This window comes from Octopus bimaculoides, chromosome 3, assembly GCF_046866305.1.
Source record: "Octopus bimaculoides isolate indiv1 chromosome 3, ASM4686630v1, whole genome shotgun sequence".
NCBI lineage: Eukaryota > Metazoa > Mollusca > Cephalopoda > Octopoda > Octopodidae > Octopus > Octopus bimaculoides.
Window position 1 is genome coordinate 53,653,081 of NC_142930.1, and position 17,500 is coordinate 53,670,580.

Sequence of the window (17,500 nt, forward strand, 5' to 3'; positions counted from 1 at the left end):
CTCTCTCTCTCTCTCTCTCTCTCTCTCTCTGTATATGTATATGTATACAAATATATAATATATAATAGGCGGCGAGCTGGTAGAAACGTTAGCACGCCAGGCGAAATGCTTAGCAGTATTTCGTCTGCAGTTATGTTCTGAGTTCAAATTCCGCCGAGGTCGACTTTGCTTTTCATCATTTCGGGGTTGATAAATTACGTACCAGTTACGCACTGGGGTCGATGTAATCGACTTAATTCCTTTGTCTGTCCTTGTTTGTCCACTCTATGTTTAGCCCCTTGTGGGCAATAATGAAATAACAAATATATACATGTATGTCTATATATCTATACGTGTGTGTGTGTGCATGTATGTGCGTGTATATGTATGTGTGTATGTATGTGTGTGTTTAAAACAGTAAAGGATATTCAGAAATCCGAATGGTTACCCTCAGTCAGCACTCCTACGAACACTGGTTAATAGAGTGCATAGAAACGGGGAGTTTTCCTTAAAGGAAACCATTTCACACAAACCGTTCTATACGGTCTTAAAAATACACACACGCACACAGACAGACAGATAGATAGATAGATATTAATTTCTGACATTATTCTTCCCCCTCTCTCTTTCTCTCTCTCTCTCTCTCTCTCTCTCTCTCTGTATATTTATACAGATATATACGTGTATGTCTGTATGTCTATACATATATATGTATATGTATACGTGTGTGTGTTTAAAACAGATTAAGTATAATTTTCATATTTTCATATAAATAAATGTTTTTAATATTTCTTTTAAAGCCAAACAATGATAGTTGTAACTGTTATTTCAGCTCAGAACCCTTTTATAAGGAAACTTTTGGAGAAAAATTGTTATTAACTGATTTTCCTGTCCTGTAGTGTTTGTATGAGGAGGCGCAATGGCCCAGTGGTTAGGACAGCGGACTCGCGGTCATAGGATCGCGGTTTCGATTCCCAGACCGAGCGTTGTGAGTGTTTATTGAGCGAAAACACCTAAAGCTCCACGAGGCTCCAGCAGGGGATGGTGGCGAACCCTGCTGTACTCATCCACCACAACTTTCTGTCACTCTTTCTTCCTGTTTCTGTTGTACCTGTATATTAAAAGGCCAGCCTTGTCACACTGTGTCACGCTGAATACCCCCGAGAACTACGTTAAGGGTACACGTGTCTGTGGATTGCTCAGCCACTTGCACGTTAATTTCCCGAGCAGGCTGTTCCGTTGATCGGATCGACTGGAACCCTCGACGTTGTAAGCGACGGAGTGCCAACAACAACAACAACAAGTGTTTGTATATAAATTGTTGTTAGGCGTCACAATAGTAACCAGTCAACTTCGTGGTGTGTAATTCTCAATTAAAATAGTTTCTTCAACGACAGTATGCTAATGCTTCATCCGTCAAAAACATCTAGAGAAATACCACACCCAAGACATTCACGTTTCCATTGAAGCTACAGAAGAAAAAGCATTGAGAGCCCGTTAAGACTTCTGTGGATTTATTTCCGAATCAACTTTGGATAGTGCTTGGACGACTTGGGTCAAACAAACAACAACGATAGTAGGTGATCCACCGACATTGTCGTCATCCAAATACCAAACATTGAGAGACAGGTTTATAATTTTAACTACCTTATTAATATCTAAATCAAAGACTACCGTGACTGGATCACTAACTAGGGCTGGTGGTAAATAAATCTGTGGTAACATAGTTGTTGACTGTAAATTTGATAATTGTGGTAGAGTCACTACTATTGTTTCAGTATGAGGCAAGCAAATGTTGCACCTGCTCAGTTCATTGCTATGGTTGAACGCATTGATTGTAGACAGCAATTCAACTTTCACTCATCTAACTTCCTTTTGGATTCTGGGTATCAGAATTCTCATCAACATAGGTGAAAACCAAATGAGTTGGGCAACTATAGCTGTAACACGACCATTTTATCAATTCGGGTGACGCAGATAGCGTATTCTATCTTTCTTACAATTAATCCTGGCGATTAATTGCATACTCTACTCTGTTACTACTGGTTGCTGCTCAACTTAGCATCCTGGTCAGCTTGGCTGGTTGAGGGTTTAATGTTGGCGTGAGATTTTTATATGTAGGTTGAGATGTTATCAAATACATAAAATTAGCCAAGAGTACGTAAAAGAACGTATGCATAATTGATATTACAAAGTTTTTCATCGATATCAATTAATTCAGATGAATTAATAATTATGTGGAGATACGGACAGTAAAGGTTCAAAGTTGACTTTCTGAGGATACCGTTTCCGAATTACGTTGTTCCCGTATTTACCTATTTTGGTAAGCTGATTGTAATATTCTCATGTCACGAAATTAATCATATCTCAGGACACGGTCAATAGTATTTCTGTTGTGGAATTTTTTATTCATAGGCATTGAAAGAAAGAAAAGGAGGAATAAAGTAAGAAAGGAAGAAAGAATGGAAGAACGAAAAGAAGGAAAGAAAGAAAGAAAGAAAGAAAGATAGAAAGAATAAATGAATGAATGAAAAGAGAACTGTGTTACTGAACGGAAAGAAGAGAAAAGAATTTTGATGAAAGAGACAGTTATTTGTGTTTAACTGTTACTCAGCAAAAATACAACGCACACATTCATATACACACACACGCACATACAAGACTCTCTCTCTCACACACACACACACACACACACACACACACACACACACAACACTCTCACCTACCCACACACACACAGACAACATTCACACGCATACGTGCGTGTATGTGTGTATGTGCGTTGTGAGAGTATGCGCATCTATGAATAAATACTAACATGAACTTATTTCATATCTATATTTCTAATCTTTGGTGTTTTATTATGGAATTTCACGCCAAAAAGCTTTTAATGGGAAAAATCTGGAGGGCATGAATGTTTGGTTACCAAAATTAGACTTCAGCTTTGGTCAAGTTAATATAGCTACCATGTAGATTAGCTGCTTCTGTCAAAATCAAGTTTGCTGCCAGGTCTTAGATAAAACTATTTCTTATACCCATCGAAATAGTAACAGAAATCACAAGGTTATCCTATTTAACTAGATTTATGACAGAATTTGCCATCTTCTGTTCATAAATATTGATTTATTTCTGTATTTTGTTTTAAAAATATATTTTATTATAGTTTAGTCGGAACAAAGTTCTGTATCGATGAGCAATATAGGCCACTAGAGACCGGTGGGATTGATATAATCAATCATCAGTTTGAATATCTCTTGAAAAGACGTTTTTAGAAAACAAAATGTAGATAAGAAGGAAATACCAGAAGGTTGACATTCTAGGGACGAAATATTGGGTATAGTCGCCGGTGTGGAGCTGGAAGTAAAGGCAAAGTATAGGTGACGAGAGACGACCAGATTGACATGTCTGGGTAGACTTGGGTAGACGTATCATGCAGTTAGCTAGCTCTGAAATATAGACGTCGTTGTAGTAGTGATAGAATAGTGAAAAAACAACGCATCTGTGGGACACAAGTTTAAGTTTGTTGATGAGTGAGTCGCTACCAATTAGTTGGATGACTTTATTTTCGATTCATTCTAGGATGTCCGCATGTGCAACAGCATCACCGTCACAGATTGAGAAGCAATATTTCATAACAGGTCACAGTTGGGCTTTGTAGTGAGTCGGTGACTGTTCAGGCTTGAAGATTTTCATGGTTCTGAAGAAGCAATCTAATCTTTTGGAAACCTGTCATAGTTTGTTCCCGTTTTAGGACTTGAAGACGCGATAATCAGTGACGGTCAAGAATGGGTGACCATCTGAGGGTTTTAATTACGAGTTGTCCAAGTCTAAAGAAGGTGAAACACAATATTGTTTCATTGATGAGCGAAGTAATTGTGTATATGTACAATTGGCAGTCCCATATTCTGTTGACATTAATCTTCTGCTATCAATACATTATTCTTTACTCATGAATTCTAAATGTGTATTTTTGTATTCTTTGGGATACTAGAAATTTCATTCAATACTTAAAAGAATGTACTGAAATTTGATCTCATAAATCCCGTGGGTATTTTGTAAAAAGTGACGTGCAAAGATCTCAGTATTCTAGTTAAACGGTATGATACTTTGTATAGAATTAAGCTGTTTTAAAACTGCAAAAATATAGAGTATATCTAGAATGAAAAGATACAATGTGAGAGAGGTGGTAATTTAATTATATAAACGATCAAGTCTTCAAAATTAATTAGTAGTTACTCAAGAAGTAAAAGAAAAATGTATGTATGTATGTATGTATGTATGTATGTATGTATGTATGCATGCATGCATGCATGTATGTATGTATGTATGCATGCATGTATGTATGTATGTAAAAACTTTAGGCTTGTTCAAAGATATTTGTAATATATTTTAACTTCTGAAGGCAATTTCACAGCAGTTTAACGTGGAGAAAACAAATTCTCATTTATGGTAACAGCTCAGTGGCGCCTTCTGGTAGACACTTAAGTGCATTTCTAGATCGTTAATGGCAACTCTAAGAGAAGTAACCTTGAGGTAAATATTTCGAAATAAGGAATTATTATGGAAAAAGAGGAGACAGGGAATATAGAGGGAAATAAGAGAATGAAAGTAGAAATAAGATATAAACTATATGAAGATATTGTAGTTGCAGTTCCATTATTCGAGGAAAGTGGTGTATAGAAGTGGCAAAAAAGTTTCCTGTACATGGTATGTAAGTTCCAATGGTATCAATATCGAACCAAGAGTTTAACTACGTTCTGCCCATAGCACGTACTTAGCGTTACCTGCCACTCTTTAGGTCTTCTAGATAACAATAGCTCTCTCTCTCTCCCACACACATATATATACCTTAGAATGTGTGTTTGTCTGTATGTCTGCATTACTAAAACTCGAGAACTACCTGACCAATTTCATTCAAATATTAGACATGCCTTACTTAGGGTCCAAGCAGTGTCATGAGACAAAAAGATTATCAACTTCTTACCTAATGTGAGCCCGAAGCAATCTCTTATCTCTTACACTATTTCAGTATTGTGATATGAGATAATACTTTCAGTTTTAATAGTTTCGCTATTAATACTGAAACTATTATCTCACATATATATACATGCACATAATACATATATTATGTATATACTTGAAACTCTGAGTAACAGTTTTTGTAATATTTCTGATGCTTTTAAATTCAGCATATTACTCTACCTCTGGTATTTGAGTACTCTTTTTCACATCTATGTGCTTACTCCGGTATATATATATATATATATATATATATATATATATATATATATATATATATATATGTTATAGTGAGAAGATTTCTTACTAACGTGTATAAATTTTAGCTGACTCGTTAGTGGACCGGGAAAATGCTTAGCAGCATTTCTTCCAGCTAAGTTCATATCTCGCCGAGGTCAACTTTGTCTTTCACTCTTTCCAGATTGCTCCAGGTACTCGGGTTAACGTAATCTACTAGGCCAGTGGTTCACAACCTTTTTCAGCCCAGAGACCATTTTTTACTTGGAAACATTTCTGGGTACCACTTGTATTTTTACTTTATGCTGTCCTATTTTCACACTAAAATACTTAAGAGGCAAAATAGTCTATTTACACTTTAAAATTTATTTTAGCAAACAAAAGATAACATTTAAAATTTATTTTAGTAAACAAAGATAAACACAACACATCAAAATCATTTTTCATAAAGTCGTTCATTTTTAGTCCATTCAGCTAGTGTTTCTGACACAAGATATCGTAATCAGTTTTAATGAACTCATTTAGTCTTAGTCTGATAGTTCCTCTGATGTTGACATCTAATTCATTTCTTTTTCTACTTAAAATATCTACAACAGCTGAAAATGCAGATTCCACCATCCATGTGGTAGGAAAAGAAATGATGCTTGCTTCTACACTCATTTAGTCTTAGTCTGATAGTTCCTCTGATGTTGACATCTAATTCATTTCTTTTTCTACTTAAAATATCTACAACAGCTGAAAATGCAGATTCCACCATCCATGTGGTAGGAAAAGAAATGATGCTTGCTTCTACATTCATTAACCTGAATAGAAAAACTTGTCCCTTGGAGAATTTCCACAATCTTCTCCTCAACAAAATTAGACATTTCATCCTGTCTTCTTGTAATTGTGTTATTTGAAAGTAGAATTGTACTCAGAGTAGATGCAGCATTTTTTCCCAGAACCTCATTTGCACAAGCTATCATAGCAGACTTGACAAGTTTCTCATCATAAATGTGAGGTGCTGCAACCTTGGCAATAACATCAGAAACCAAATAACTTGGTTTGAGTGTCTTTGCTTTTTCCGTATTTATATTTTTTACAAAGTCGAGTAGTTTTATTGGCTGCATTTTCTTTTCATTCTCAAAATATTCTCTACCTTTACTAACAGATGATGGATGCCTTAATTTCTGGTGCTGTTCCAGCTTAACTTTCTTCATGGAATGATTTGTCATGATGGCATCGCATACAAGACACATAGGTTTTGAGTCTACAGATACAAAACCAAACATGATAAAATCTTCTTTGTAGTTCCTCAGTTTTGCCTTTTTAGCAGTTGGTTCAGATATTAATACAACTGATCTTTAAAAAAATAAAAATAATAAATACTTTATTTCTATAAATTAAAAGTATCAAATCTATTATAAAACAATATTGTGTAGTGCTCTATTAAAAATATCAAATTTATTATGGAACCGTTGTGATTGTAAATTTTAAATTATGTAATTCTTGATTGTAATATATAATTGATTATATATTATATATTATTGATTCTTATGGAATAATTATTGAATTTTGTTTTCTTATTATTATTCTGTCTTCATATAAATTATTATTAACTAACAGTGTCTTTATTATCGAACAATATTGTGTAGATCTGAGATGGCTTCAATTTTTTTATGGCTACGAATTCTCTGTGGTCCACTAGAAAGTCTCTGGGGACCACCGGTGGGCTCCAGGGATCACGTTGGGAATCACTGTACTAAGCCAATCCTGAAATTACAGGCCTTGTGTCAGAATTTCAAAATCTTTTTCGCATGCCAGTTTACACACACACACACACACACACACACACACACACACACACACACACACACACACACACACACACACACACGCACACACATATATATATATACATATATATATATGTGTGTGTAAATGTGTTTGTGCTTTTGTGTGTGTGTGAGCATATATGTATAGATTTTTGTACTTTCCCTGCAATATTAAGAGCATTTTAGCTCTTATTTCTAGCAATGTCTTGACACTCTTAGTCATATTGAGCAATGGTCGTATCTTTCCTTTATGATATCACATTGCACCTAGCTGTTTATATTAATTTACACACACACACACACACACACACACACACACACACACACACACACACACACATTTATATATTATATATACATGTATTATGTACGTATGTATGTATTTATGTATGTATGTATGTATGTATGTATGTATATATATATATATGTGTGTGTGTGTGTGAGTGTGTGTGTATAATGTATATATATATATATATATATATATATATATATATATATATATATATATATATATATATATGAAGTATCTAGATATTCTTGCACATGGATAATTCAAAATATTCCCTATTTTTTTTTCAAAAATAGGAAGATAGTTATCATCTACGAAAGGCAAAAAAATAAATATTTCATAAGGATTCTGAATCCGAAATTATACTGCAAATAGTGAATACTGCTACTGAAAAAAATTACTTCTATGCAGATTAGCATATAACACGTGTATTCGAAAAGCTAAAGATCTTTTAACTAAAAAACTTACTTCTGTGTTAATTTGCATTTTGTAATATTTTTTTATATAATTCATAGTTATTAATTCATGAAATTAAAAAAAAAAAATGTGTGCGTGTTCTTATGTCTGTGTCTTTGTGCATATGTGTGTGTATGTGTGTTTGTGTGCGTGCGTGCCTGCGCGCGCGCGCGTGTTTGTGTGTTTGTGTGCGTGTGTGCGTGCGTGCGTGCGTGTGTGCGTGCGTGTGTGCGTGCGTGTGTGTGTATTTATCTATATGTACAAATGAAGATATACACATATATCAAGATGTTCATTACATTGAACTGTTCTTTTAACAGATTTCGTTTTATCCTGGTCAATCAATTCACACGTCTTACTATTAAGGTCTTAACATCTTGTGGCCTACATTATTTCTTCTATGTGAAAAGGCATTGAAGATTTGGCGATTGTCTTCGGCTATTAATAATTCTTGACTCTAAGGCGGCAATCTAACAGAATCGTTATCGCACTGGACAAAATGCTTAGCTGCATTTCTTCAGACTTTACGTTCTGAGTTCAAATGCGGAGTCGACTTTGCCTTTCATTCTTCGCGATTGATAAAATAATTACCAGTTGAGCACTGGTATCAATGTAATGTACTTTCTCCATGCCTGAAGTTGCTGGCGTTCTGCCAAAATATTTGAAGTCAATAATTTGTGACCCACCTTATTTTTCTTAGATTTGATGATTGTCATAGAACTGGAATGTATTCACCAAACATAAGATGTGGTCTCTAGGATTGTGGGTAACAATAAATTGAAAACTTCTGTTTGTGTCTCCTCCTACCACCACATTTTGAAATGACTTACGGAGTAGCTCTGTCGAGAAAGTTCACTGGGGTTTTAGAAATAAAGGAGGTGAATTCTGAAAAGTGAGTGAAATGAGTTGAAGAAACACAAAAAGATATTGAATATTTTGTAAGAGTGTGCATTGGTACTGATGCGTCCGTCAATGTAACGACCGTATATCTCCGGGTGGGGGATCGGGGGAATTATGAAAAGATCATAGACTGACATAGCAATGGCCTATTCTAATGCTCATAGCCACCCCAGAGATATGCTACAGTAAGTAGTGTCCAGAGAAGTAGGTAAGAGTGAAGAAAAGTTCGGCTGAATAAAGGAGGGTGGTGGTACTAGGCTGTTGTTGGCAGCGCTAGGCTAAAGGATGATTCGGTCTTTGTGTGAGAAGACGATGTTTTAGGATTTGACTAAGAGTTGAAAGAAACCAGGAGAGTAAAAACTGGTTCAGTTGGTTCAACTTTCGAATGCAAGTGTTGGCAAGCTGGTCCAGAGTGCTGAACTGGCCTGAGGCAGATGTAAATGTGAAATCAGATAGCTGTGTGTGTGTGCGCATGTCTGTATGTGTGTGTGTGTTTGTGTGTATACTTGAGTAGATACACAAAACCATGCGAATAACAAGCACAAAAATCAAGATGTTTATTCGTGACTACAACCCTAAAACAATTGACTAAAGTTTGTTATATACCCTCAAGTAATACTCACTTACGAGTTTTGACAATATGGTTCTTTGGTTCATGTGTATGTGTGTACGTATTTGTCTATATACACCTTTCCCTCATGTTATAAATCCTTTAATTTTCAACAAAGCTTTCCTCATACAAGCAGCACACATAAATCCTTAAGGAAACTAAAAAAATCAACTGCATAAAAATAATTAAAAGAGAAACATGGAACGAAATTTATCATGAAGCTAAAAATATTTTAAAATAGGATAAAATAAATACACCGCGCTTGGAAGAAAGCTATATCCTCCATAGCTAGAATGAGCTATGCTACCAACTCAGTATGGTAACCATGGCCAGAAGAAAAATAGTAGTTGCAGCGAAAGCTGCGGAAGAGTAGATAGATCTAGCCCATGGCAGACATGATTACTGCAGGATAGAAACATAAAACGCATGTCAACTGCGGTGAGTAAGAGAGAAAAAACCCAGAAGCGAATGAAGGAAAGCGATATATCTACAATAATAACAGTAGCACATCAAATTTATAGTGTGAAGAGAGTCATCGTAGTATTACACTAATACTATGGCAAACATATCTCTGGTACTATTCATCAACATTTCCACGATATACCTTAAACCAGGGCTTCCCAAACGCCGGATTGCCAACCTGTACGGGGTCGATAATCATTTGGTACCAAACCGCAGAGAAAGAATAAATTTTAAAGTGTTATTTTATTTTGTTGACCATCACAATCTGCAGAGTGTTTCTGCATTATGTATGTATGTATGTATGTATGTATGTATGTATGTATGTATGTATGTATGTATGTATGTATAAAGTTGAATTCATGTATTATGACTTAAATTAATATATATATATATATATATATATAGGGAAATTTAAGTCACAATATATGGATTCAAGTAATCCGGTAGTAGTCATAAAAATAAATGCTCCTTAATGTATGATTCTACAAAACATGTAGAATATGTAGTACAATAAAAGTCAAAACAATAAGTAGTGTATAAAGTCATAAATAATCGAGAAATATTGTGATGAAAATTTCTTTAGCTATAAGAAAATTCAAATATCAAGAGAAAATTGTCTCGTAAATTAAACCATGTAATAAAGAAAATTTATATCATTATATTAATAATAAATAAATTACATGCCTGCATTAATGCGAAAAATCTTTTAAAACAATGCAGATATGTAAGTAATGTATTTATTATTAAATATTATCATATAAATGATCTTTATATGATTTAAGTTTCGAAACAGCTTATTGTGATATTTGAATTTTCTAAAGTTAAATAAATTTTCTTCATAACATTCCTTTGTCATTTTTAATTTCATATATATATATATATATATATATATATATATATATATATATATATATAAATATATATATATTCTCTTTTACACTTTTACTTGCTTCAGTCATTTGACTGCGGCCATGCTGGAGCACCGCCTTTAGTCGAGCAAATCGACCCCGGGACTTATTCTTTGTAAGCCTAGTACTTATTCTATCGGTCTCTTTTGCCGAACCGCTAGGTTACGGGGACATAAACACACCAGCATCTGTTGTCAAGCAATGCTAGGGGGACAAACACAGACACACAAACATACACACACACACACACACACATAAATACATATATACGACGGGCTTCTTTCAGTTTCCGTCTACCAAATCCACTCACAAGGCTTTGGTCGGCCCGAGGCTAAAGTCGAAGACACTTGCCCAAGGTGCCACGCAATGGGAATGAACCCGGAACCATGTAGTTGGTGAGCAAGCTACTTACCACACAGCTACTCCTGCATGTATGTATGTATGTATGTGTGTGTGTGTGTGTGTGTGTGTGTGTGTGTGTGTATTGTGTATATATATATATATATATATATATATATATATATATATATACAGGGTGGTCCAAAAGTAGGTTTACAGTTATCACGTATGTACTTAAAATTCCCTTTAAAACATTTTATTACATTTAAATTTCTATCTTACAATTAACTAAATTAGTATAGAATAATGGTTCATATTTTTTTTATAATTAAGATCTAATCTGTTTATGTATTATATATAAGTACGAAAGAGATAGTTGAATAACTATAAACCTACTTTTGGGCCACCTTGTGTGTGTATGTATGTATATATATATATATATATATATATATATATATATATATATATATATATATATATATAATCAAAATAAGCAACACCGATTTTAAAGATGATTGCAGTACGCACGTTTCATTTCAAATCCAAGTTGGAGGAAGAATACATAAAAATCCATCTTGACATAGCCAAGTCTATCAGGCTTCTTCTGCATTTTTCTGAAATGTTGCCACAATTATAATATGTCTATTGTACTGTAATTTTCTGCATTTTCGTGCAGCTGAAGATTGCTCTACATATTGCATTTTATGTAATGCTCGCATTACTTAAATAAATGGAGTAGCATGAAACGTGCGTACTACAATCATCTTTAAAATCCGTGTTGCTTATTTTGATTTTTTGATCATCTAGTTTTTGGAATGGTTTTTGTATAATACCATACCATACTATATTCTGGTGCCTAAACATAAGTACCATATTCAATTTTTGAGTCTAAATCTAAACCGTATATATATATATATATATATATATATATATATATATATATATATTATCAAATATATTTTAAATATATTTTAAAATATATGGGCTGTTTACGGAGTGTAAGGCGAAAAAATATAGGGTAGAGAAAATTGAAAATGCGAAGTTTAGGCAGTCAAACAGATTACCGAACACATAAATGAAATCATTCAACCAAAGTAGTTGAAGCATATATGTTTATACACATCAGCATTAATTCATCCATGTACAGGTACAAAATTCTCCAAGGGTATAAAGAATATAAAACCAAAGATACAGAAAGATATAGAAGTTATATAAAATATATAAAAATACATATAAAATTACATATAAATAAAAATTACCTGTTAGGAGTTATGCTTGAAAAATATGAGAGATGCAAAACGAATGAGAGATTGGTAAATATAGGAATAAAAACGTCAATATTAAAATGGCAAACTGCCTAAATCGTCTAAAAATCACTTATACATATAGATTATAAGATAGAAATTATAGGATAAAAGATGTTCGGGTCAAAATTCTAAATATAGTGAGGGCTAAATTTTGAGGTTAAAAATACAGAAACAAAAAGGGCTCAAAATTGTAGGTAATGGTTAAGCGCCATTCTCGCAGCTAAAACTCGGGGCGCGAAGCCAGATTTCAGTATTTCATCTAGGGCCCTATCTAAAGCCCTTTCTACTCTATTTTTCTTAGCCACTAGCACTTTGCTATACTTAATAGACTCAAATTTTATGGTTCTTTTGAGAGCATACCACCGTTTATGTTAATAATGGCACCACACAATGCTCTCAACACGAACTGTCTAATCCGACTCCTGTATTCCTCATGAGCCAAAAGTCACTTATTGAGTTTCCAGTAGCTGGGTCCAACCTACAGGTCACAAATTTGTGATCACTGTAGCTAACATAGTGAAATTGTGGCCGACAAACTTGGTTTTTGTCTATTCCCCGAATTAGAATACTATCTAAATAAGATCTAGATGACTCATCGCTATTAGTTCATGTCCACAATGGAGCGTCTGGGACATCTAGTCTGTACCTGTCTGCCAGCTGAAACCGGCTGAGCAGATTATTGAGGCATGGGTTTCCCCTCCTATCAGTATACGATCCAACATAATCTACGTGTGCATCGCAGATTACGTTAAAGTCATCTAACATTACTATGGTGTGAGACGTCCCTAGGAACTTCTTCAGGCTTCGAAAAAAAGTCCGTCTGTCCAGCTCCCTGGGGAGCGTAGACAGCTACCAGCCTGAAGACCTTACTGCTGCTTAGTGTCACGTCAAGGACGACCAACCTACCTTCCGGGTCGATGAAGATAGTCTGTAAATCCAGATTTTTTTCTGAGCAGCACCGCGACACCTCTCCCTGCTTCTTGTAGGCATGGAGAAATAAATTTCTCGTAGCCGTTTAGGAGGGGGGAAAAAACTCGTTGACTGCTCAGTCTGGACTCTGTGGCAACTACAATATCCATTCTATGCGTCCTGAGATCATTAAGGAAACGGCCTTGTTTCCACTCTGACCTCAAGCCGCGTACATTTAAACATCCTACATTAAGCGTATCCATAATGGTTGTACTTACAGTTGGAGATGGGGCAGCACAACCATCTCATTCCTTTGGTCTTTCGTCCAGAGCTTGCGAGGTTTTGTTGACTAGGCCCTCAAACATTTGTGGGGAAAAATCTTTCCTCAGAGGGCCCTTGTCGTCTTTAAATCGGTTTATCAAAATATTATAGTTCGGTCTGTCTATTTTATAGATCGTAATATTTTATGGCACGTTTCTCCCTTCAAAGTTCATTATGTTTGCCGCATTGGGCACTTCTTTTAATTTCTGCAATAATGACTTGTTAGTCGTCACTACTGCAGTATAATTCATGTTTGGTTGAGTGGTTTCGCTGGGAGGAATAATCACTGTTTCGTTCTCCTCCCTTTTCATCATACCTTTGTATTTGTCAAGCTCGTCGCTTCCGCAGTTAATTTTCTTTCTTGAAACACCGGCCACTGCCGCAAAATTCCCAGCTTTTTTCCCATGAATAAATTCCTTGTCTGAGGGCATGTTTTTTTTAGCTCTATGCTGTTTTCTCCATTTTTATAATTTTCCCCTGAACTTGTACCAGGTTCATTACTGGATTTGATTTTAATTGGTGATTTATCCTTGGCTTTTTTTTTAATATAACAATATCTTCTCTTTTACACAAGGGGGAAAACGTTAACAAAAGACTGCCTCAAGCAGAAAAAGGAGGTGTTTTACAAAAATCACTTAACAAACGTTAAGCAAGGTAACAATCTAACAATACTACAAACTTACTCAAAAAACTTGGTAAATTACAATCGTATCAATCCTCTAGTACGATAGATTTCAAAAGGAAATGTAGGGCCCATCTGAATTCCTTTTCAAACCCTAAGTATAAGGATTCCACAACCCTAGCGGCCTATGTAAATAATCCAAAAATACTACAAACTTACTAAAAAAACTTGGTAAATTACATCGTACTAATCCTCTAGGAAAAATTGTCTTGCATGAAACTGGTTCATGGTGTTAAAAAGATTGGAAAAAAGATTGGAAACCGCGGCCTTAGACTATACTTAAATGTGTTAAATAATATTGTGTGTACGTAAGGTGCAGGCGTGGCTGGTTGGTTCAGAAGTTGGTTTCGAGTTCAGTTCCACACTGCAACACCTAGGGCACGTGTCTTCTGCTATAGCCCCAGACCAATCAAAGCTTTGTGAGAGTTAGACGAAAACGATGAGAAGTCCGTCGTATGTATTTATTTTATGTGTACGTGTGCCTAAACTGTATCTTCTGCATATATCAATATTTTCTTCTAATATCTCTACTCTAATGGTCATTAATTCAAAACTTCAATTTACAACTCACTTGCTCACTTGAAATAAAAATCCAATTTCTTCAAAATATCGCTATATATTATCTAGACTATTATGAAAATGCTTAATTATAAATTTATTATGGTATCCTTATCTAATCATTCGCACTATCAGATAGCGTATATTATCTACAAACAATGCAAAACAACTATTCCATTGTTTCTTATTATCTTTCTAGAAGAAACGCTGTTATCCTAATTATCTAGAACGCACTTATATGTATAAGACGCTGCCACCACTTCAAAATTAATATCATAAGTCTACTAAGTCTTTCTAGGAATGGTGAATCGCGAAGCAATAAACTGTAAATAATAGTTTCAAATTTTGGCGCTATCTTTTTCTTTTAAGAGGTAGTAGTCTGTTACATTGACTCCCAATACTCATCTGATATTTATTTCATCGGTTTCAAAAGGCAAAGTCTACCTCAGTAGTATTTGAACTCAGAATATAATAAACCGTAAGAAACACCTCTAAGAATTTTTGTCCGACTCTCTACTGATTCTGCCAGTTCACTACCTTAGTCAAATTATAAATAATAGTGTATATGTTGGTCTCCAAATCTCGGCACAAGGTCAGCAGTTTTGGGAAAGGGGCTAAGTCGATTAAATCGACCCTTAGTATTCAACTGATGCTTATTTTATCGACTCCGAAAGGATGAAAGACAAAGTCAACCACGACAGCATTGGAACTCTGAACGTAAAGACGGACGAATTTGGCGCGGTAACGATTTTGCCAGCTCACCGCCTCCTTAGCGTGTAAATATTGGGTTTAAAAGCCCACCTGTTTGAAAAAATCGAAGACTGCTTTTTTTCTGTTTCTATCCAAAGGGTTTTCGACTCAACATTTACACGTTATTTATAGCTTTCTTTGCTTCGAGATACACCGTTACCCAAAAGAATTATTTCTTTTTCTCGAAGTTTTTAAATTCTTAAGATGTCAACAACATAAATTTATTATAAACATTAGTTATTATCAACTTATTGTTATTCCAGAATATTTTGAGTTTAAGTAATGTTTGACACCATTCTCCCTTTTCACTGGACAAAGGGCTTTTAAACACGAAATACCAAACTATAAGATAACGTATAAACTGTTGTCAGTTCGTCTTCTTTACTTCTGTTATTTCTGTATTCTTTACTTATTTCAAGTCTAGTACCTCTTTTCTCAGTCCTATTTGCCAAACTGCTCAGTTACGTCGATAGAAACACACCAACACCGGTTGTTAAGCGGTATGGGTACAAACGCAAAGACACATATACATACATACAAACATAAATATACACATACGACGAGCTTCTCGTTAGTTTTCTTCTATCGCTCACAAATCTATTGTCGGTCTGGGGATATAGTAGAAGACTCGTGCCGTAAGTGTCGCTTTGTGGGACTGAACTTGAAACCAACTTCTTAACTACACAGCCATGCCTGTACATTGCACTCACCCGGCGCACGCACGCACACACACACACACACGCGCATATGTATATGTATGGGTATGTATGTATGTAAGTATATATGTATACACATGCATACTTTTACATCATACAACATACATAAACACATACGTCATAAATATCAATTCCATTTTGGATTTTAAGTTTGGAGTTTGTTTTTCTATAAAGCCCGCCCACAGGAATCGACTTTCAGTTACTATCATACAGCAACAATGGATCGCTTTAGAGATGTTGTATCTGTAAATATCCATAGAGTTTATATAAAGATTAATAGAAAGTGGTGTGTGCTTCTCATTTTATTACATAATACTACAATTGTTTCAACGACACTTTACCAGAAGATTGTTGCTCTAGCAATTCAAATTATACACAATCCTGATGAATCGGCATTTTACAGGATTCATAAATTAATACTGGTACCATGTATTATTCCGTATAATATGTAATAATATTTCAGCAATAATCTTCTGGTAAATTGTCGATGAAACAGTTGCAGAATTATGCAATAAAACGCGTTGCTCACACCCTTCTGGTTAATATTTAGATGCATTCCGCCGAGGTTGACTTTGCCTTTCATCCTTTCGGGGTTATAAAATAGGTATCAATTGAGCACTGAGATTGATTTAATCGACTGACCCCCACACCTGCGAACTTGCTGGTCTTGTTCCAAAATTTGCAACTAATATCCAGATATATTAAGGCGACGAGCTGGAGGAACTGTTAGTACGCCGGTCAAAATGCTTTGCGGCATTTTGTTCGTCTTTATGCTCTGAGTTCAAATGCCGCCGGAGTTTACATTGCCTTTCATCCTTTCGGGGTCGATAAAATAAATACAAATCGAGCAAAAGGGTTGATGTAATCGACTTACCTTCTCCCCAAAATTACTGGCCTTGAGCCAAAATTTGAAACCAATATTTACATACATATACACATACTACATGCATTCCTAGATAGATAGATAGATAGATAGATAGATAGATAGATAGATATAAAAGATTATCGTCTCTCATAATCAAGATATTGGCAGGTGCAGTTAGTATTTTAAGCTTCTTAGTTATCCATAAATTCCATTTGCTACCGCCTGCATTGTTATATTTTTTCTCTCTCAACAATTTTCTATTTCATAATGGCATCATTTTCTCTTTATCTCTGTGACTTAAAACGATATTTCTTTGAGTATTTTTAAAGAATTATATCTCAGGGATGTGAAAGAATGACAAAAACTATTTGATTTTATA

At 34.9% G+C, this 17,500-nt stretch overlaps 2 protein-coding genes across 2 annotated transcripts in view; one reads left to right on the forward strand and one right to left on the reverse strand.

Moving 5' to 3' along the window:
• Window positions 1–17,500, forward strand: part of LOC106877711 (growth hormone secretagogue receptor type 1) — a 199,806-nt gene that overhangs the window by 148,400 nt on the left and 33,906 nt on the right. The window lies entirely within an intron of this gene.
• On the reverse strand, window positions 4,107–13,981 carry LOC149136537 (protein ZBED11-like). The gene is made up of 4 exons (XM_089348362.1): window positions 13,867–13,981; window positions 8,625–8,679; window positions 6,039–6,576; window positions 4,107–4,112 (listed from the first exon to the last, which is right to left on the reverse strand). The coding sequence occupies exons 1-4, from the start codon at window positions 13,979–13,981 to the stop codon at window positions 4,107–4,109; spliced, it is 714 nt and encodes a 237-aa protein (XP_089204488.1).

Bases quoted from the DNA above. Each gene is read 5' to 3' on its own strand.
- LOC149136537 (XM_089348362.1), bottom strand. From the start codon at position 13,981: ATGCCCTCAGACAAGGAATTTATTCATGGGAAAAAAGCTGGGAATTTT. The intron at 8,680-13,866 runs GTATGATGAAAA...CTCACTTTTCAG, and splicing joins CGAGCTTGACAAATACAAAG to AATTCACCTCCTTTATTTCT. The intron at 6,577-8,624 runs GTAAGTCATTTC...ATTTTTTTAAAG, and splicing joins TTTCTCGACAGAGCTACTCC to ATCAGTTGTATTAATATCTG.